The sequence below is a fragment of the Opisthocomus hoazin genome, chromosome 26 (assembly GCF_030867145.1).
Source record: "Opisthocomus hoazin isolate bOpiHoa1 chromosome 26, bOpiHoa1.hap1, whole genome shotgun sequence".
Taxonomy (NCBI): domain Eukaryota; kingdom Metazoa; phylum Chordata; class Aves; order Opisthocomiformes; family Opisthocomidae; genus Opisthocomus; species Opisthocomus hoazin.
The window spans coordinates 3,721,560-3,742,939 of NC_134439.1; the positions used below are offsets into that span (position 1 = coordinate 3,721,560).

Sequence of the window (21,380 nt, forward strand, 5' to 3'; positions counted from 1 at the left end):
CTTACCTGACATCTGAAGGTTACTTTGACACAGGTCATGATATCAGGAATTGTTCACAATTCTCCAAACAAATAGCAATCTTTAAGCCTGAAAGCTGCTTAAAATAACGGGTGGTTTGAATTCTGCTTATAATTTCACATGTTGGTGTAATGTGCCGTGCATCTTTCTGCATTTTGGTAGTTCCATAGAGTTTGGCTGGCTGGCTTTTTAATAGCTGCCTGCTTGAGGAGGCCAACACGCAAACTTAGTCATAATTTATTTAAGCAGCAGAACAGCTGTTTCGCTGCAAACTTTCATTAATAAACTTCAAAGTTTGTCTACATAAATAGAATAATTTTAGCGCTAACAGGTTTCTCCATAATCTTCTGCATAGCAGCCTTTTTTAAAGTGTAATTATTTTACATAATGTAATGCTATGCAAAACTTGGCCTCCTTAAATTAAATGCTCAACAGTCTCAGTTTTAAATTGCCAAGCAAAACAAAGATAAGTATAAACATTTTTTTTAGCAGATAATTTACACCTCATCCAGGTAGTGGGTCAGCAGGAGGGAAACAGAACAGTTAATTAAGTAGTGATAGCAAAGGCAGATGCACTGAATGTAAAGTCGCTGCTGAGCCTGGGCACAGGCAAGATTATGAACGTTTTTACCAATATAAATCAACACACAATTGAAATACATCTGTGCACGTGGTCTTGATTTAGTTTCAATCCGAAACCATTGATTTGGGCGACGTGGATACATTTTCAGGTGCGAACAGCTTGGTTTCACAGCAGTGAGTGGAGCGGCGCTGGCAAGCGTGGCCAGACCTTTGGAAGGGGAGCATCCTCAGAAGGCTGTCAGCAGAATCACCCTGGTGAAAAATTACCCCTGTAACCGGCATAGTCACGCTGGCAACAAAAGCTGGCTGGGCCTAGGGTAAAGAAGAGAAAATGTTAGCGGAGAAGTAAGATGAGGTTAAACGGTCCACGTGCAAGGGGAGAGAGGGCTGCTGGGGTCCCGTCTGCAGAGGCACCGCCGTCCGGTGGGTTCCCTTCGCAGATTTAACCTCGCTTTTGGCGTTGGAGGTGGGCTCAGTCCTGGTTGGGAGTTGTTGTGGCGGCTTTGCAGCACGCTACCTCCGAGACTTGATGGGTGCAGGGGCTGCGCTGGGTCTTTGGGGCTCTGGAGAGGGCTCTGCCCGGGTTGTGGGCTGCAAGGGTTTTCCTCCAGCTCCCCCTGTGCATGTAAATGTGTGGAGATCACTTGGAGGAGAAAATGGAAATTACTTGGCCTAATAAAGTTCTCCCAGATGAAATCCTTGGATTAACACTCCTGCTTGGCAAGGAGAATGAGCGGGAGTGTCTGCAGCAGCCCCGGAGACACCCGGGCGGTTTTACCCCTAGAGATGCATCTCCACTGACAGGTCGTGATCCTCTTGTCATTAATGGGAGTGTGAAGTCCCAGCTAATGAACTTCACTGTATGAAAGCAACAGCGTTCTCAAGATTGAGGAGGAAAACTTACTCATTGCTGAAATGCTGTTGAATGAACCTTGGAGGTCCCGCCAGTCCATGGATGCTCGGGTGTTGGTTGGTAGATCATAACGTCACCTAAAAGACTCCTGCACGTCTGCCAGTCTGCTCACATGCTGTTCTCCAGAGTTTTCTGTATCTGAGCATCTGACAAGTTACTGAGTGGCGTTGGCTGCTTTTCCCCAGGGAGAGAGGAGGATGTTTGTGCGGATAAGAACCAAATGCAGCGAGACGCCCCGTGGCTCATGGTTCTGGGATGTCCTGTGCCACCTCTTGGCTCTCGGTCTTGAACCTCATGGGCAGGGTTAGCCCGTGCTTGGGAAATCTGGCGATCCTTAGCCATGTTGCACATGCTCTGGTTAAGTAAATTTTCCTCATAAGCTTTCCGCAGCAGAAGCTGGTTCGTGGTTCCTCAGCCCGGTGGCCTGCCGGGAGCCGCCCCAGCCGTGTGGTTTCTTGCTTCTCCTGCTGCTCCTTGCGAAGGTCCCTGACGCCGTCGGGTTCTGGCTAACCTGGGACACGGGTTTGGGGCTTGAATTCTGTGCCATCAGCTGTCGTCGGATGCTTGCTTCTGTGGTGGTGAGATGCAGGCAGAGCATGTGAAAACAAAGCAGCAGACTGCTTTTACGGGTTCTTTTTTTTAAGTTTTTTGTTTTTAAACAAGAAAAATGGCAGTTATTTTTTGTTTCATTTTAGAAGAATTTGCATTTAGGCTATTGATTATTTACTGTGTAACTAACTTCTTAATTAATTGTTTCTGATTAAATTTTCCCTCTGAGGGTGACGGAGCCCTGGCCCAGGCTGCCCAGGGAGGCTGTGGAGTCTCCTTCTCTGGAGATATTCCAGACCCGCCTGGACAAGGTCCTCTACAGCCTACTGTAGGTGACCCTGCTTGGGCAGGGGGTTGGACTAGATGACCCACAGAGGTCCCTTCCAACCCCTACCATTCTGTGATTCTGTGATTCTATCTGTAAGAATCTTTAATGGCAGTTTTTGATCTTCTGTCTTCCTGAGAAGGGATTTTTTTGTTGCTGTACACATTAATAGCCCTGTATGATCAGGGTGAGCCTCCGTTTCTGTTAGGTGCCAGGCTGGCCGTCGGTCTGTGCTCCAAGACTGGCGTTGCTGCGAGGAGTGGGTTTCTTGCTTCACAAAGCGCTCGTTCGGATGGATAGCTTATGTGGCAGAATTTGCTGGAATATCGACGCAAGAGAAGTTCTTTGTTTCTAAAGCTGTTTTCTTTCACTCTAGCAGCTTTTTGCCCTTGTCTGTGAATATTTCATTCTCCTTTAAAAATGGTGGAGGAGAAGGGAATGTGTTCTTACCTTCCAGGATGCGAGTAATCCCCAGCATCATTTTAATTGGCAAAAAATGTTTATAAGCCATCATGCGTAATGTGCTAGTACTAGATTGATTGTACCTCCTGGTTGATAAATCAAAAAAAATTACTATAAAGAGCTTCTGTAATTGTATTAATTAGAGAGATTTATGTCTGGTCCCTGCAAAGCAGTGGCTGAGACTGCGTGCAGCTCAGCAGCAGCGGGCTGAGGCTGGTGCTGCAGTGGCGGACGGAGATGGCAGCCCTTGGCACGGGCGCGCTCGTTCCTGGGCAGCCAGGGATGATGTGCTAACGCGTCGCTCTTCCGCCGGTTCCTTTTTTAGACCCTTTTGTATTGTTCCTGACGAAATTCAGCCTTGTGCTAGACGAGCCTTTCGTGGTGGGGCAGGAATTGCTGTGTAACTTCAGACCACGCGGTGCTGTAAGTGCCAGCTAAAATTAATGGAGGAAGATCTAGAAATGGTTCAACGGGTAGGAAATCCCGTAGTGGTACAACGTGATGCTACATGCCTGTGTGTTGCTTTTCCGTTTGCATTTCACCTTTCGTGCAGAATTTCTTCAATACTTTATATTATTTCTTTAAAGCCCTTTCTGTCTGTATTTGTAAATGTGTGTGTATATACATTACTCCTACTGCTTGAGTAGTATCTGGAAAATAATTTTTAGAAGTAATTACTTATTCTTCCAACTAAATAGAACTGTTAACCTCTTTTGATGTTTTACTGTGTAATTGCTGTAAGTAGGAGGGTGAGTGGTACTGATGATCAGAGGCCCGAAGCTGTGGCTGCCTACACCTGGGAAGTGCTTTCTGCTGCAGCGCAGAGCCCCAGGAGCCGCAAGAAAGAGGATTCCTGAGGGCGGTTGGGTGGCGTTGTTCCCGCTTCAGCGTTTAAGCAGAACTTTGACAATTTAATTATTTAGATTCCAGGAGGTAACAGACTGGAAGAAGGATTTGGGTTGCTTTTGGTGGAAGTACCTTTGATAAAAAGTTGTAATTTGTTTCGAAAGACATCAGTAGTGCGTTCGCTGGAAATGGAATGGAAGAATTAATTCAGCTGCAGTATGAGAGTGCAGAATGCAACAAGAGCTGGTGATGGAAAATAATAGTCAGTGTTAACATCCTGTTTGAGACAGTAATGAAATGCTAGGAAATACAAGGTTTTCAGATGGGATTTTTTGTTTTCCCTTTTGTTTTTCCTTAGTTATCTTACTATAATTTCGCTAGCACGTTCAGACTCAGACAGTAGTTAAGTTATTCAGTACTAAAAGCTGCATCGTTGTTTGGAGAGTTTTCATACCAGCCTGTCCAAGTATGTTTAGTTGTGACAATACTGCGGTGATTATCACACGCACACGTAAATCTGGAAGACCTCTGTTTCAAGCTGCATGTTAATTGTGACAAATCCTAGCGCAGAGCTGCTGGTGCGCTCTGCCGGGGGACAATTCCCCGCAGTGAGTCCTAGCTGAGGCAGCACGGTTGGCCAAGGTAATGGAGGTAAGCACATCTGGGTAGGCAAAGCACTGTCGTCCACAGGTGAAAGCAGGGACTCGCAGTCGGAACAGCTCCGCCGGCTGTCATTTATTTACTCCGTGAGCTTGGGAAAATCACTTTGAGGAGCGTTAGCAGCAGTGACTCTTATGCTTGTGTGGAAAAATTAACAATTTGGTGTCTGTGAAGCTAATTAAAGGTGTAGGGAGGACACGTTGACCAGAGCAGTTCCAACTATAAAATACGGTGTATTAGCCGATAGAAGAAAAAATGTTTGGAGTTCACCTTGGTTTAGAACTCAAACCTTTACAAGTACTTGAAATAATTTGCTCGGGGTTTTGGTGGGCTGTACTTGTGCTTTCCCGGGGAGGTGGGCCAGCCGCTGAGCAGAGCGTCTCGGAGGCGGCAGCGGGAGCCGCGGTGTCGTGCGGAGCGTTGCCGTGCCAGTGCGGGGCTTTGCTTTTCCCGTGGAGTTGCTGCCTCGGGTCTGGAGGTGCTGTACAGCAGCGGCACGTGGGGAGCGTCCCCCGGTCTGAATGGGCACGGGGCTCGGGGTGGTGCCAGGGAAGGAGCTTGGATGGCATTTGGAGACCTAAGGGTTCAGCCAAGGCCAGAAGTATATTTTCAACAAGTTGATTATGGGTCTGGGGGGTTTTGGAGCCTTTTTGCTGTGCAGTAGGGCTGTGAAGCCATAATACATCGCCTTCACTGTACTCTTTCTGTCATCGTTAAGGGGTTGCTGAGTGCTCGCAGCAGACTGCCTGTCATCAGAATAACCTATTTTGAGCTTCAGTCACTTGCACCAATTTCTCGACTAATTTTAGGACGAATGACCACTATGCTGTTCTAAAAATGCTGTTTGAACTTTTCGTTAGAGGAACACGCCCAAATGCAAAGACAGAAGTTGCCCTACAAAATAGGTAACTCCTGTTGTCGCTGTTAAGAAAAGCATATGTTGTATATAGTGTTAATTGTTTTTAGTTAATTACATTTTAACATATTCAGTCAGTTGGAATAATTAGTATATCTGTCATGCTTTTTATTTGAAGCTGAAAATGCTTGTGGTTGCTAAAGGTCCCAGAAAGCCTTATTAGAGTATACAAGTGTTTTATAATTTACAGATGGAGAGCAAAAGGATGTTGAGTCAGTGATGACAAGGAGGGAATTTAGAAGTCAGTCATCGCTGATCCTCCTTCGCCCTCCTCGCCGACATGTGTACGCTTCCCCACCAGGCTCCGAGAGCTCTCGCACACAGAACAAAGGGTTTTCCACCTTGTAACGAGTTTTAAAAAATGAACGGCTGTACTGTCTGTAGAGTGGTTGTTTGATTGCCTTTTGAAATACTCTGGTTATGTTTTCCTACCTCTCTTCACCCCCACCCCCTCCCCCAGCTGCACGTTTAGGTATTGCCTCTATTCAGACTGGAAGGTTTAACAATTCAAAACCCATTCTGCTTGTGTGTGCTAACACCAGATTTAATTCTGTGTGAATTCAGTTTAGAAGGAAGACCTCATCCCAAAACATGGGAGAACACATCTTTGGAATGGCTAGAATGATGGTTTGTTCCGCTGCAAGAAAAGAAACAATTTGTGCTGTAATGTGAATGAAAACATGTTTGTTTTCATATCTGTCTGTTTAACTTTTAGCTTTAGGTTATGCTTCAGAGGAGCTGCTGGGCTGCTGAATAAGGATAGTGGGAACTGTTTTCCCTGCTGTGGAAGCTCCTCTGGGTGCTGTGTCTGAGGCACGTTTGGTGGAGTCCCCATCCCTGGAGGGGTTCAAAGAATGTGTAGATACGGCGCTTCAGGACATGGTTTAGCAGGCATGGGGGTGTTGGGTTGATGGTTGGACTTGGTGGTCTGAGAGGTCTTTTCCAAGCTTTATGATTCTATGAGTTGGAGGAAGCCTGAGGCACGGTTGGGCAGAGCAGGAGCAAGCAGCTGGTGAGGTCCATGGGAGGTAGCGAGGCTTGGGGAGAAACTGCGGCTGGGAGGGTGGGAGCAGGGCCCCTTGGAGGGGAGTGCTCGCTCCTCCTCCAGGCAGTTGGGAAGATGGGTTTCCATTTCTCCATGGTTGAAATAACGTAGGGATAGTGACAGCAGTAAGTGAGCAGCTGTACTTTAGAGGCGGGGAAGGGAGAAGGGGTGGTCTCGTTGCTCCGCTTTCTGCCCCAGAGCAGGGTTGGTGCAGTGTCTGGGTGTCAACTGCCTCAGGGTGCCCCCACCAACTGACTGCTGGTTCCCAAACACCAAACCAAGGGCATCTTTAACAACGTGTCTTGTAAGATAACGCGCACTAACTCCAAGCTACAACTTCGGGTATGTTAGATCAAAAATACCCTGCTGTGGATCAAACTGCCTCCTCGGTCAGTGGTAGCAGCAGCGAGGAACGAGGAGCGAGTGTTGACACCTTGCCTGAAAGGGGTTTTTCCCTACTGGTTTTCCAGCGTGAGTTGTCTGCGCTGCAGATGTGGGAAGCTTGGATTCCAAGGTGTGCTCCACAGGTCGGAGTTACGTTTTTGTTGTGTGATGTAATGCTGACTCGCTATTGAAGAGCCTCTCGTTTGTGGAAGAGGAACGCTTGGGGAAGACCCCTTGGGCTTAGAGGGTTGTCCCGGGCGGTAGTGGTGGTGCAGTTTGCTTTTAGGAAAGAAAAAATTCAGGGGAGAAAAGCTCCAGGTTAACCGCCCTTGGAGGCAACATACCTCACTTGCCTGTTAACCTCATTTATCTTCTGGGTTTGTTAACGAAAGGTCTTCATCTACTCATCAGAGCAAAAATGCAAGTTAGAAGTTCAATGCAAGATGGTGGAGTAATGATGTCTTGCTAGATGGTGCTCTGGGGCGTCAGGTCCTCTGGTGTTGATAGTGAAGTCCTCTGATGCTGATAGCGAAGCAGGGGTTTTGTCTGAAAGAAGTGTCTGATCGTTGACTGTGTTTTCCATTGCCTGCGTATCAGGATAAATTTCAAATTTCTTCCAAAACAATTGTCAAATAACTATTTTAAGTATTTGCTCACTAATTTGGAGCAAAACATATTTTCTATCATTAAATCACTATCACGTCCAATTATTAAACCTATTTATTATCTTGTCTTGTAAAACAGATAATACATTTAATTCCCTGTCAGTGAAGTTATTTCTGACGCCGGGGTTTGACCAGCTTTCTCCCAGCTGTCCGTCGTGGTTCCTCAGCCTTTATTGAGTGGGCGGATAAAATTCCCTCTCTTGTATCTGCATTTGTGTTTCCTTACAATGACTTCTGAGGAAGCGAGTGCTGATTATTTTTCTCCTCTCTGAAAGTTGTAACCGTGGCTCTTTTATCTGCTCATCCTGGGTGATTCCGTATTGCCCCCGTAGGAGCTGGAAACATAATTTCAGAAAAATAATTATAAGTTGATGCACGTAGATAGCTGCAAATTAGTACCTTTCCGACTCAGTGACAGTAAACATTGCATTCAGCTGATTACTTCCAGCACTGCCCCATTAACTTTTATGTAGTTTCCAAAAAGACCAGCTTTACATTTATTTAAATGATTAAAATAGTGAACAAGTGAGGCTACTTCTGTCTCTTTTAGCACCTAGATTGAAAGGTTGTTCATCAGAACGGTTTCAGGGACGAGCACTGACAATTTGAACAGTAAATCTAAACAAAATTACTCAGCTGAAGCGCGGTGAGCGGAGATGGCTTGTTGGGCTGAAGGGTTGGGAGCACGGATGTGATTGAACCCAAAGCTCACTGCCGGCGAGTGGAACAGGAGGAGTCTGAACAAGTCTGGTTCTTCAGAAAATTAACCTTGCTAATCTAATTTTATGTCGAGTTTGCATCCTGTTATTTTTTCTTGGTCCTGTTTTTAAATGAATGTGCTTCTTGAAAGAACTACTGCGGGGTGAATTTGGTCTGTTTAAGGATGTCTGCCTGAGTTATGGTGAATTTTAAGTTCTGTTCTGTCTTAAAGGACCATGGGTGTTTCAGGCTTCTGAATAAAAAGGTTATGGATGGAAATGAAGAGAAACACTGAAATCTTTCAAGTGACAGTGTATGCTTCCAACATACATCTTTGAACAACTTGAGATTATGAATTGAATCGGGGTAGGTTGACTGCTGGGGGATCTTTTGTGTTCGCCTTGGCTATTGAGAGTCCCCGTACGTCTGCTTTTTCCATTTCTCACGGGCGCTTGGCCAAATTAAAGAATGATGTTTGCCCTGCAGATTGCTTTCTGCTCTGGAGATTGTTCCTTAATGAGCTGGCGTCCAGTGCAGGTACTGAGAATGGCTGGCCTTTGTTTATCAATTTAGGTAATGTACTTATTAGTGCCATTTTAAAGTGCACGAGGTATAAAATGCACACATATATTTATAGTTATGGATAAAATCTGTAATGTAATTTCCTAAGCTTTAATAGAATAACCAAGCCAGCGTGTGTGCTCGTACTCTGGTCTTTAGGTGTATTAACGAAGTAAGTGGCAGTAACACTGCGTCTGGGGACTCCGTCGTGCCCTGTTACAGCCGTGACTCCAGATATAATTTGTTCATAACGTTGAACATTTTATGATATTCAAGGTTGTTTTCGAACCACGGACTCAACTGGAGTCGGTGCATATCTCGTGTCAGTACTGACTCCTCGTCTGCTTACTGCTCAGGTGCCCGGTGGGGCTGTGTTTAACGTCTAATGAGGTAAAAACCCCTTGTCTGTAGTAAATGTATATTAATTTCCACTTTGGCTAAAGTACTTCAAAACACAGCCTGGCGTTTCCATTTTCTTAAATACTGGCATCTTGTTTGCAAAAAAGCAAGGAAGTATTTTGATGACCCATGGATTAACAATTACCAAATGTAATATTACGTTTATGAAAACATTTCTGTGACTGCCATGGTGTCTCCCATTGCTTTGCATAATAACCTGTACGCAGGTGAGAAGCCTGAAGAGCTTTGACTGTTTTGTTGGGTGTTTTCTTTTTTTTTTTTTCTTTTTTTTTGCATCAGGGCAGGGATGTAATTGAGGGGGGCTTTTTCCTTTTTGACGTGTTGAAATTTCAATGCTCGGTTTACCTCTGAAAAATACCTGCTTTTTTCTGTGCTCTCGGCCACTGAATGAAGATCTGTTCACCTGGCGTGTGTGAAAGTCAGGGAGGTTGAAGTAGTTTGTATAACATTATCTTTAACATTAATTGCAGAAAAACAATTCCACACAGAAACAGTGCACCTTGTACCTCTTTGATGGTTGGTGTGGGTTACCAGAGCTGTTCAGAAGGGATTCAACATGTTCGAAAGTGGTTGGGGAGCTCTTTTTTTAATGCTATGCTGATTAATAACCCAGGTCTGTCCTACAGTTCCGTCAGTAAAAATCTTCCACCCTCAGCACCCACAAGCACCCCCTGTGCACCCCAGCACTCCCACTGGGGAGGTATTTTGGTGGGGGTGGGCATGCAGTTCCTATAATTCTTATCACAATAATAATTTTTATAATAGTACTAATTTTAGCACAATAATAATTTTTATATTTGTTTTCTGAAGCAGAAGACCCCCTCGCAAACTAAATAATGAGGTAGAATTTGTGATTAAAATGATGCTTCTAAGCAGCAGACTGGGTCCGCTCTCGCCTCCTGCTCCCTTTGGGCAGGGTTTGCCCCTTCCCCGGCACAGCTCAGCCCCGGGAGAGCAGCAGGCGGTTGCGTTCGGCACATGTCATTCCTCAGCCTGGCCGGAATCCGTCGGGATTGCTGAGAGCCAGATTCGCAGCTGCATCTCCTACGCTGGGCTGAGCCGCTGCGGGCTCCCAGCCGGGACCCAGCGTTCCCTGCCTCGCTCCCTCCCGCAGCAGCGATGCCCTGAGCTCCGGGACCCCTCCGGCTGCCGTCGCCGCGTGCTGACCCGCCGTGCTTCCACCACCTCTGGCACTTGGGGCTGTATTTTTCTTTTTCCACGCGTCTGAGTTCCGGGAGCCCGATGGCAGTTGGGAGGCACCTCGGCTGGCGTTACGCCGTGCAGAAGGCAGACCTCTCCTTCCGCAGCGGTGCCGGGCTGGGCTGGACTCGGAGCAGTTTCTAACCGCTGGACTGGCTTTGTGTGAGTCTTCTGTGTTTTCCAAACGCAATTTTGCTACGCTGCAGATTTAAAGTAGTGATTTAGAAGGTATTGTAGCGGAGCTTGTTGCTGTTAGAGCAGCGGCACGGCTAATGCAGTCAGTTCTTGCAGCAGATTTCCCAGCATGCGTGAAGCAGGCTGACCCACCCTTGTATTTTTCTGCGTTAAAAATTGCTTTGTCAGATAAAGGAACTGGAAACCGTTTCGTCACGTCGCGTGGTTTAGATGCTGTTTTAATTAAATAGGGGAAGAGCAATATCGGGCTGCTGGCGCTTTGTTTTATTTAAAGCTTGTTCTCTTACTGGGAGCACCTGGCAGCGAGGTGATGCCGAAGGGGCCGCGGTGGTTGCTGGCGTCAGAGCGCGGCGGTGCAGCCGCTGCTCACGCCGGTGCACAGACCGGCCGTGCCGCTTCCGATGCGGTGCTTTCTGCGGTGGGTTTAGTTAGGAGGGTTGCTGAAACCCTTGGGTTTTTCTTTTCCCTTCTCGAGCGGTCTGTTCAAATACGGCTGTTCTGCGTATCGGAGAGGATCTGTGGTGTCGCTGGTTTTAAATGGAGAACTGGTGGAATGGGGAGGGGGGAGACGCCAGCGGGTGAGGACGAACAGGCAGCAGGCGTTGCTCAGACCCATTTATAGTGGGAGAGACGGCTTTTCCGAAGCTGTTCCTGCACGTGATGGTGTTGAGATTACTTAATCCCTCTGTAGTTGAGACAAAGAATTAGCCGCTATTGCTGTTCGCTGTGTGCTTGCCACATCCTCGTCCGCTCGGACGGCCCTCGTTGGATTTCTGACCCTGCGTTCTGTCTCACATCCCTGCTGGAGGGATGTTAGTTGCTGATGAGACAGCATCTTTCGGAAATTAAAATAGTGTGTAAATCTTAATAGACTTTCTTAACAATGAGGTATTTAAAAATTTTTAAAAAATCACAAAAGTTTTGCTCCCTCTCCTTGCTCAATGCAAGAAAATACGGATTACTGAGCCAATATTTGACTGTGCAATTCACTTCCCTTGTGGCATTTGCAAAAAAAAACCCCTATTTTGTTTCTCATGGCAACTTCTGTAGGAGCTCCTTAACCAGGTTCACCTCGGTCTTTTCTGATTTTTATTTTAAATTAACACAGATATTTGTATATCGTAGCAATGATTACACAACCGATTTACGGTTGGTGACCTCCTTTAGGTGCCGCGTCTGAGGCTGTGGCAGTAGCTGTGGCGTTTCACCACGCTGACCGTCGCTGCAGCGGCCCAGCTGATTGCCCTTCCGTGAGTGATCTCTCTGTGCAAGCTATTGGCCGAAGAGTAGGTCGTGCCTATAAAGAAAAGGTATTGCTAAGGCAAATACGAACCACTACCGAAATCCTGGATGAATCAAATAACTAACAGCACTGCTGGAACAACAGAGTCCCGATAGGCACAAGGGGTTGAACGCTGCCAAAACGGGAAACTCGAGAACTCGGAAGTTTGAAAATGTGAGAATTAATGTTCCCTTGGCAACAGGAATTTGTCCCTTTTTTTGCATGTATGTTAAGATAACTCTTTAATTATGTATGGTATTGTTTCCGGGTAAGCTTGCTCTGCCACTGCAGGGAATGGAGTGTGCTCAAAATTTTGTTTTGTAGCAAAGAGAAAAATTAAATAGTTCAGTTGTTCAACTCTGAACTGCGGGCTGTTCCTTCTCTTCCCGCACTCCTCTGCCTTTTCACCATACATCTTAAATTCTGCAGGTATCAGCCTTTTCCACTCCCTGGCATTGATTTGTTTGTATTTTTTTATATATATTTTTATTGCAAGTGTTCCTCATCACACGATTCCTGCCTGCAAGGGATGAGGTGCCCGCTCTGCCCTGGAGACTCCGTCCTGCCGGGGTCTGCTCTCTGCTGCTTTCCCGGAACAGAGGGCACGGTGGATGGGAAGGGTCGGGGGTCCGTGGGGCAGGGGGTAAAGGGCTTCCCGAAACAGCTCCGAGCTCGCCGGGCTGCCTGACGTTGATGCGGTGAAGCTGTGGTTCCATTTGCGCACGTGAAGCGCGCCCGCACGTGCGTGCCTGCGCTGCTCCGCATTGTTGGGAGGGACGGCGCTACTCGGCTGTGCTCACTCGCGGGGCAGTCCTCGTTCAGAGCCACCGAGTGGGTTCGGGAGTGCCCGTGAGATTTTGCTGTGTTTCACCCAAGCTCCAGCCTTTGCTGCAACGGCACCAAACGCAGCAGTGACGGGCGAGTGCAATCGCATGCTGACTAAAGACATGGCGTATGCTGAGTCATCAGATTTCTTTTTTCCTTGCCCACCCTCCTCAGCTGATTTGGGAAGTTAATTCAGTGTGATTCTTCTCTCCCCCTTAATACGTTGTGTAACTTGCACGTTACCTGAGGAGTCCGTACCAGGCTGTGAACCCTGAGCAGCAGTTGCTGTTCTCGGACCGGGCAGCTTTGGCAGCGAGCCGTCCCCGTTTGGCACCCCGCTGTTGGGTGTTGGAGGGCGTCGGAGAGCGGGGCCGTCGGCTCTGCTGCCTTGGGTAATGTCGCTTTGCAGAGCACGAGTACCGGCTTGGTTACTGTACCGCTAGAGATCCTGTCCTTCCCAGTGATCTTAAATAGAAGAATTCCTGCTTGGGCTCTGAGTATTCCAACAGCACTGCCGCTGGCGCGTTGGTGTTGTATCTCGAAGCTCCCATCACGTGTTTTATACATTTACTGCACTTGGAAAATACCTGCTTCACCTCAGTAGGGAAGGTGACTTCCGAGAGACCTAAACCTACTCACTTTGGGCTGAAAAGCTCACAGTTTTTTCTTTTAAAATAAAGAAAATGCTTGCCTCTTAGATTTATTCCATTGTAGACAATCCCAAGTAGGATTTAGATTCTCGGTAAAGCTATTGTGTAAAAGCTTTCTGCCTTCCAGACAGCAGCTTGCATTTCCTCCCTACCAAAAAAGGTGTCAAGGAAAATCCTTGTTGCTCCTGTGAATGGGAGAACCAAATTCTGGAAGAGCTGCAAACCAGTCATGATAAAACACAGGTTGGTGCTTTGGCACTGGAGTTTCCCAGCTGCACGTCGTGGCAGAAGAGCAAGAGACACTCTGCTGTCCTCGGTCTCCAGCCCAACCCCAGGGATGGTGGCCCTTGTTGCTGAGAGCGGTTACAGGTCCCCTGAGAATGATGGTTTATTCTTCACTGATCTGCGTGCGGGGGCAGTGGGTGTCTGGAGCAGGCCGGCAGGTCAACCCAGCTGGGTGAGGAGGGAGCCTCTGCAGGAGTGGGAATGGGGCTGAACTAAAGCAAACCCACACTGAGGGTGTGAGGGCAATGTGTTTTCAAAGAGCCCAGTTATATAGAAAAAAAAAATAACAACTGGATTGAGCATGGGTTCCTGCTTGGTCGGTTCCTTCATCTCCAGATTCGTCCTACCCAGCAGCATTGACTGGAGAGCTCAGGAATCCCTTAGAATCACAGAATCACCTGAGATCATCAAGTCCAACGATCAACCCAACACCCCCAAGCCTGCTAAACCATGTCCCGAAGTGCCACATCTACACGGTTTTTGAACACCTCCAGGGATGGGGACTCCACCACTGCCCTGGGCCACCTATTCCAGTGCCTGACCACTCTTGCAGTGAAGAGTGCTATGATGTTTGAAGCCCAATTTGGTCCTTGAAGTCCTTTATTAATTTTCTTTTTCCTAACTTTCAAAACTCTTCCATCTCTGTCAGGCATATATTCAGAGTTTTTGGATATTACGTAGCTCTTTGAGATGATTTAGAATAAGGGCGTTTTAAAGTTAATTCAGAACATCTGTTTATGATAGTGAAACTATTATTAACATAATGAAATATTAACTGCCTTTGGTGTTCAAAAGCATTTAACTGAAATGAGAGTTATGCTGTTGTTAAAGTCTTACTGCAAAGCACCTTGGAAAAAGTTGTTCTGTAAGTTCAAGAAAAACTTAACAAACCAGTTTCATGTCACCAAACATTCACAGAACCCCAGCATGGCAGGGGCTGGAAGGGCCCTCTGTGGGTCACCCAGCCCAACCCCCTGCCCAAGCAGGGTCACCCAGAGCAGGCTGCACAGCACCGCGTCCAGGCGGGGCTGGAATATCTCCAGAGAAGGAGACTCCACAGCCTCCCCGGGCAGCCTGGGCCAGGGCTCCGTGACCCTCAGAGGGAAGAAGTTCTTCCTCGGGTTCAGCTGGAGCTTCCTCTGCTTCAGTTTGTGCCCGTTGCCCCTTGTCCTGTCGCTGGGCACCACTGGAAAGAGTCTGGAGTTCGTTCGTTTTACCATAGTTTTAAATTAAAGCAAAAATTGCATGAGATTTTGAAGTCTGATTTCAGAGGTTTTTTAAAATGTCATTGAACCCAGCTGTGTTGTATCCTCCTGTCCCCGGGGATGCCCTGGGTTATTCCCATGGCAGGACGGGGCCGTTGGTCCCTCCCTGCCGCGTAACCAGCCCTTTGCACCCATGGTCTCCTGCGAGGTCGCATCCTGCAGCATCTCCTCCGCCAGAACCAGCCCGGCCTCTCGCCGCTGCGGGCGGGGGGGAGGGTTTGCCAGCACCCGCCTGTGGGTGAGCGGGACGGCCCTGGGAAGGCAGTCACTTAGCGTCACTCACAGTAATGATGCAAAAAAAGAAAAGAGAAATATTAAGTTTGTCGTTCGATGATGATTATGTGGGTTTTGATAAATATAGGGTTTTACTCCTGGTTTTAATACTGAGATTTTCAGTTTGTAACCCTCATCTTTTGAAACTTTCAATCCTCATCATTATCTCGCGTTGCGTATTTATGTTTGGAACTGAAAGGTTTTTTGTTTTCTTCGTAACTGAGAGGTTGTGCGTGTGGGCTCACAGCCGGTGGCCTTTAGCGGTGAGGATTATGTCTGTGTGCAAAGCAGAGCGCAAGCCCAGCGTTCTGTGTTACAGGTGAAAACAGAGAGAGTGATCTTTAATCCTCCATTAGATGAATATTCTTTGCTGCCAGCCGGCCTGTAGGAGGACTCAGTGTAACTAACCCCGAGAGGGTATCTCCGGGCTAATAAAGGCTCCTTGAATAACTCGGAATTGCTGTCGTATGTGCAATGTCACATCCTTCTTGCAGCCAGACTAGAAAAGCAAGGAGGGAAAATGTCGTGGTCTGTGGCCTGCCTGACGCCTGGCAGTGGTGATGGCTTCTCTGGGCACAGGCAGCTGGTAGAAAATACGGGATTTCCAGGATGCTTTAGCTGGCTTTAGAACGCTGACCTTTACCTGCAGGGAAAAATGCAAAGGTGACTGCAAACCACATTGCTGGCACCCGTTGAAGTTGCCTGAGCCTGGCGTCAGGGAAGCTGAGGGCTGGAAGTAGGAGCAAAAGCCCTCGCCACGGCCCGGGCTGTGCTCCGGCTCTGCTGGGGTCGGGGGAGACCGGAGTTCGGTCACCGTACCAGTCCTGCTGTTGGGCTCCAGTACACAGAGTCACAGAACCCCAGCATGGCAGGGGTTGGCATGGACCTCTGTGGGTCACCCAGCCCAACCCCCTGCCCAAGCAGGGTCACCCAGAGCAGGCTGCACAGCACCGCGGCCAGGCGGGGCTGGAATATCTCCAGAGAAGGGGACTCCACAGCCCCTCTGGGCAGCCTGGGCCAGGGCTTCCCTTTCAAGCCAGACTAACGGGTGTAACTCACACGTGGTATGAGTTGATAAAGCTGAGTTACTTTATGGGGTAACAGGACCACCCAACAAATAGCTTTGGGGATATATTGATACATATTATAGATATATACAGATATAAACATATCCGAGTGCAGCTGCTTTCAGTATAATCCAAAAGTATAAATGCTGAAATCAGCTATGGAGTTTTTAAACAGCTATTTAAGAATTCAGTTCTTTCGAAACTATTTTTAAAGATTATAAAAGCCTCCCCTCCTCCTGCCAGAAGGTGTAATAACCTCTGAAATACATCCTGCATTTTAAATGCCTGGGTTTGCTTTTTGACAATCTGCGTAGCCAGAGTTCTTTTTGCTTTCAGCTTGCATAAGCCCTGTGTACTCAAGCAGCTGGATGGATGTGCATATCTATTGTTTCTAATCTGGTCAGTTGATCAATGAAGACCAGCATGTAATTAATTGTATACTGTTGTACACAGTGTCCCACTCTACATTTGTCCAGATGGATTTTTATTTGTTAACTATAGCTGCTTTCCTAAACAAGAGGATATAATGAGAGTGGTTTTGTTCTTCCAGCCCTCCCATTTTTTTAGCTGACAAATAATTTTGAAGGGAAACAATTTCAAGGACTATTCCCCCTTTTTTTTTTTCTTTAAACTTGATCTCTTTCATCATATGCTTAATATTTTTTATATTTAGATAGAACAGTCCAAAGTGGAGGAACTATATGAAGATGCACAACCCAATTACTATTTCATTCAAGTATCTGTGGGGTCAGTAGGAGAAATTAAAAGCCTGCCGACATCCTGAGGGCCTCACGGATTTCATTTCCGTGAGCTGGGGAGAAACTGCGAGGAGCAGCAGAGGAGTCAGTCAGCAGTTCGCCCCAGTTTCCGTCCGCAGGAGGGACCTTCCCTTCGGCGGTTCCTACCCGATAGGCGATGGTACTCAAGGGAAAGTTGCATCTGCCTGACCTGTCCACTATGATGTTCTACTTCTGCTGTTTTGGTTCTCATGCAGATGGAGGGAACGAGGAGCCACCAGACCGAAGACAGGCAAGTGTAGACTCCCGCCAGAGCCGATCTGGGCAAGGTAAACCTTAGTGTTGTTCTGCCTCAGTGACTCATTCCTCATTTGTTCGCCTTTTATATATACGTGTCGTGTTTGTCATGAGACTGTGGAATCTGACGGAGTTTTGTAACCACCATTATTCTCCACGTAACTACAACTGTACTACAACTGTACTGATATTCACAGAACAGACTATCTTTGTGTGGTCTGAAGGAGTTCAGACTAGATCATGGTGTGGCGCAGGTGTCCCTGTGGAGGTGCTGCATCTCCGTTTCGCTGACAGAGGGACGGAGCTTACGCCAGGGCGGTTGTGGAAGCTGGGGGTGTGAGAAGCCTTCAGAACGTACCAACACAAATCAACAGGCCACTTGCCTTCCCCTGATTGCAAAGGGGAGAACCTGGCGGGTTCTCAGTCACCGGGCCATCCTTGCCCCAGACCCTTGATGTGATGGAGGGGCGACCTGGGACCTGGACAGCCGTGTGGAACATCGTCTGCTTTGTTTTGTCCTACAGGAACAGGCAAAAAGCCCTAGAAAGAGAGGAGTAAAAGTAGTTTTTGTATTCTTTATAAAAATGATTCTGCAAACTCCAATGTTGAGTATCCATCGTTGACAGTAGGCTTGGTGGCTAGAACCACCACCAGAGCCGTGCAGTGGGGGTTTCTGTCGCTGGCAGCAACAGCTCTTAGATCTGCGCTGGCTTAAATGCTTACTTAAGATTTTAAGCATTTCCTCGTTTGTAAGGGTTATGAAAATGCTGGTATTTTCACACAGCTTTTGAGATGAAGATGTGGTTTTTGGCAGCGTGGCTCTAGCAGGTGCTGTGTGCACTGACTTACTTTCTTCTTCAGACTGCAGCAATAATTTTCATTTCATTGAGGTTGAAGTCTGTTGTTGTCATGGTGTCCTAATGACTTATAATGGCGACATTTTCTCCAGAGCATTGTTCTTTTTTGGCAGTATTCCAGTGTTGTCCAGGCGAAATTACTGCAAGTGATTGAAGCCTGCCATCAGACTTAGGAGGATCCGTATTTAGAGTTAAAACCCTGAAGCCCTGTGAAACATTAACAGCTGAAACTGCTCTGTTAACATCGGATCTTTTTTTTATTGTTTAAACATGTATTATTTTAGGTTTTCTTATTTTAAAATGGAAAAGCTAAAATAAAACCAGGAAGGAACAAGGGAATTTATAACTGCGCATACCCCGTGATAGCTTGCATGCAAGTAGCATTCCCGTGCTTTGAGAATACGGAGCGAGTGGTTGCCCTTTTCCAGACACCGCTGGCTGAGATGGACTTGCTGGTGTGTTCGTTGTGCCGCGGAGCCGTGTCCGCTTCCCCTGCCCCGAGTCCCTGTGATGTCCTCGTGTTTGCCTGGGGTTTGTCCCCTGGTTTGTTGTTAGGAGGTGGGAGCTGCCTGCCGTGTTTCTGTAGACTCTGTTCTCCCAGGTTACCTCTCAGCCTATTTATTCGGCTGCTGTGGAAAAGTACTGGGTTTGGGCAGAGAACATGGGGCTTTTTTGGCAAATGCTGACTTGCCAAAGAATGACCAGCCTGCGTCTGTTTGCCTCAAGGAATATGACTCTAAGAATTGCAGTAGTTAGCAAAGAGTCTCAGCGTGAGAGGGAGCAGGAGGGGAAACAGTTAAAAAAAATACTTCCAGCTTCTTGGAGAAATGAGCTTCTGCGTGAAATACTTCCATTGGGATCAATGGATGTGAGTGTAGACACAAGCTTTCTACGGTGTGGGAGAAGTTGTCTCTTTGCCCATAGAAGTATTGTCTTTGCCCTGTTCTGTGTCTGTGAGTTGCTAGCTGGCTGCCCGTTAACATGTGTTTTTCGTAACGGTGTTTGAAGGGGTTTTATTATGCTGAGATAAAGCGGCCGACTGAAAGGAGGTGGTCATCTTACTTACATGGAAGCTTTCAAACAGCCCTGTTGCCAGGTGTGATGCCCAGGCCTTACAGCTGCCTGTAAAGCCTCATTATCTTGGAAAACTTCAAGAAATAGTTTGTTAGTTCAGATACGCACTTTGCAGTAACGTTTCATTTAAATATATTTCATAGACAAGCTGTCAGAGTTCCAGTTCAGCCTTGAATGGTCCCTACTTCGAGGATTTGATAAACCCAATATTCATTCTGACTGAAATTTAAGACTTTTTCACTTACCTTGCTTGTGTGTGTGTTTACTCCAGCAACGGTGAGGGAAGAATTTTGACATCTGTGGAATGAAAATAGTACGTTGTGGGTATTTTGTGAGTTCACTGGTTTTGTGGTAAAGCGTTTCCATTTTAAGAGGGAAAATAATCCTGAAGACTTTGCAAAGATACCGTTACTTTTGTTTCTTTATAGGATACTGCCTCAGTTGCCCTTGGTTTTAGATGAAGAGTGAGCAAAGATTCTGTGAACTTACCCCATGATAACCAGAGAAATGTACGCGGAGTTTGAGGTCTTTCCCAGACCTTAAGCTGCAGAAGATGCCTGGTGTTTATTTCCCTCAAACCCCCAAATCTAGCCGGAGGAAATTTGAACATAGTTCTTAAGAACCAAAATCAGTGATGACAAATCGTTTTTGTGTGTGTGTCTGGCGCCAGATGTATTTTGAAAAAACATCGTAGCTTGCTGCTGTCGATGCCAATGCCGCTTCTGGCACCGGTGCCGGGTTGCCTTTCCTGGTACTCACAGGTGATTATCAATAGACTTGCAGAGTCAGCAGAGGTGTTCAGCTCACAGTAACCCTGGAAAAAGCAGGGTCCTCCATCAGCTTATGTCAAGTAAGCTATATATGGAGCCAATAATTGCAGTTGGCAATGCGCAGCTGGAAGAAGTCAGGTTGTTTTTTGGGTTTTTTTGCTACATTAGCAGCATGCTATCAAATTGTGCCCTCCTGGAAAAAATTATGCACTTGTAGATCCATTGCATCTTTTGGATGATGAGCAGAAAACATTTAGGAACAAGATCATCAAACGTGAGATACCAAGCTCTGCTGAGCAGTAGCACTGTCCCGTGCGCTGTGTGTGTGCAAGGCTTGGGCTTGCTCTCGAGCACGTGCGTCTCTCCGTTGTGCCTCGTGTGTGCTGTCTGCTTGGCGTCGGGGCTGGTGGAGGATCTGAGAAGCACCAGCGTCCAGCCCCTGAGGCTGCGGTTGGTGTGTGTAGCTGAGCCGTGTGTCGACCGGGAGGCCTGGAGCTGCTCAGCTGGCTGGACGTGGGTGGGTGCCGTGGAGCTGCCCATCGCCCTCGAGTCCCTTCATATCCCACGAGAGGTGATGCGTGGAGCCAGTGGAGTGTCCGGGCTGGGATTCTTCCCTTCCTGAAGCAGAGCCCTGAAACGCGTCATTAGATGAATCTTGTCCTGAACTCCCTGCCTTCCAGAAGCGCTTCCAGACACCTTGCTTGGATGCAGACACCTCTTTGGTGGACCCCAAAATTACATGAGAGGGGTGCAGCTTCAGCAGACCGCAGCACTGCTGGTGTGTGTGACCAGAGGGGTGAAGGGTGTTGGAGATGGCCGTAAGCGCAGACTCCGTGTCTGTAACGAAGCGGTGCTGATGGGAGTGGGTCACAGCGGCACACGGCTGCCTCGCTGGGATGGTTGCAGAGTGAGAAGCAAGGCTGGGCTGCTGCTCATGTGGCAATGGTAGTAACTGCAGGGGAAAGGTGGCAAGGCAAGAGTTCTGGTTTTCTGTGACTTTAGCCAAATCTTTTTATATATTTATATATACACACACACATATACATATGTATTTGGAGATATATATATTAAAAAAGGCATGATATTGTCAACAACAGCATCTTCTAATACCAAAAAAAAAAAAAAAGAATAGCAGTAATCTGTGTCCTCTTCAAGGAATGTACTTCATTAGAGCATTCATGTGCACACTTAATTAAAGCAGCATGAAATGAATAGAAAAACATCAGTGTCTGGCTCATGGTTGGTGGCAGTAATGACAGTCTCGGATTAATAAAACATATCGAACTGTAGCATGCTTACTGGGGCGTCTGGAAGTTAAAGAAACCACCTCTGTAAGGATTAGACTTTGAAAATACGTTGAGTAGACTACGGTGAATGTGGCAAGTGTTCAGTAAGCAAGAGAGTAAAAGGAATATTTTGAGCTGTCAAAAACAGTGCATGTGTAAAGGGTGCTCGTGGCTGCTTTGGTTTCTTGTAGAGAATGATACAAAAGTGCTGAGAGATGTTCCTGGCAGTTGGCATCAGTAATGGAGGGATTTTAGCCACAAACGATAGACCT

General features: G+C 47.1%; 1 protein-coding gene across 10 annotated transcripts in view; it reads left to right on the forward strand.

The window, feature by feature from the left end:
- Nucleotides 1-21,380, forward strand: part of TANC2 (tetratricopeptide repeat, ankyrin repeat and coiled-coil containing 2) — a 261,577-nt gene that overhangs the window by 77,701 nt on the left and 162,496 nt on the right. For 7 of the 10 annotated variants that reach the window (XM_075443400.1, XM_075443403.1, XM_075443404.1 and 4 more), the window contains exon 4: nt 17,082-17,153. The exons of 2 other annotated variants lie outside the window; for them this stretch is intronic. In XM_075443400.1, the coding sequence (XP_075299515.1) occupies nt 17,082-17,153 (72 nt within the window). Of the gene's footprint in view, nt 1-10,355; nt 10,408-17,081; nt 17,154-21,380 lie in introns of those variants that run through there. One more of the 10 variants, XM_075443411.1, reaches the window with a different exon arrangement.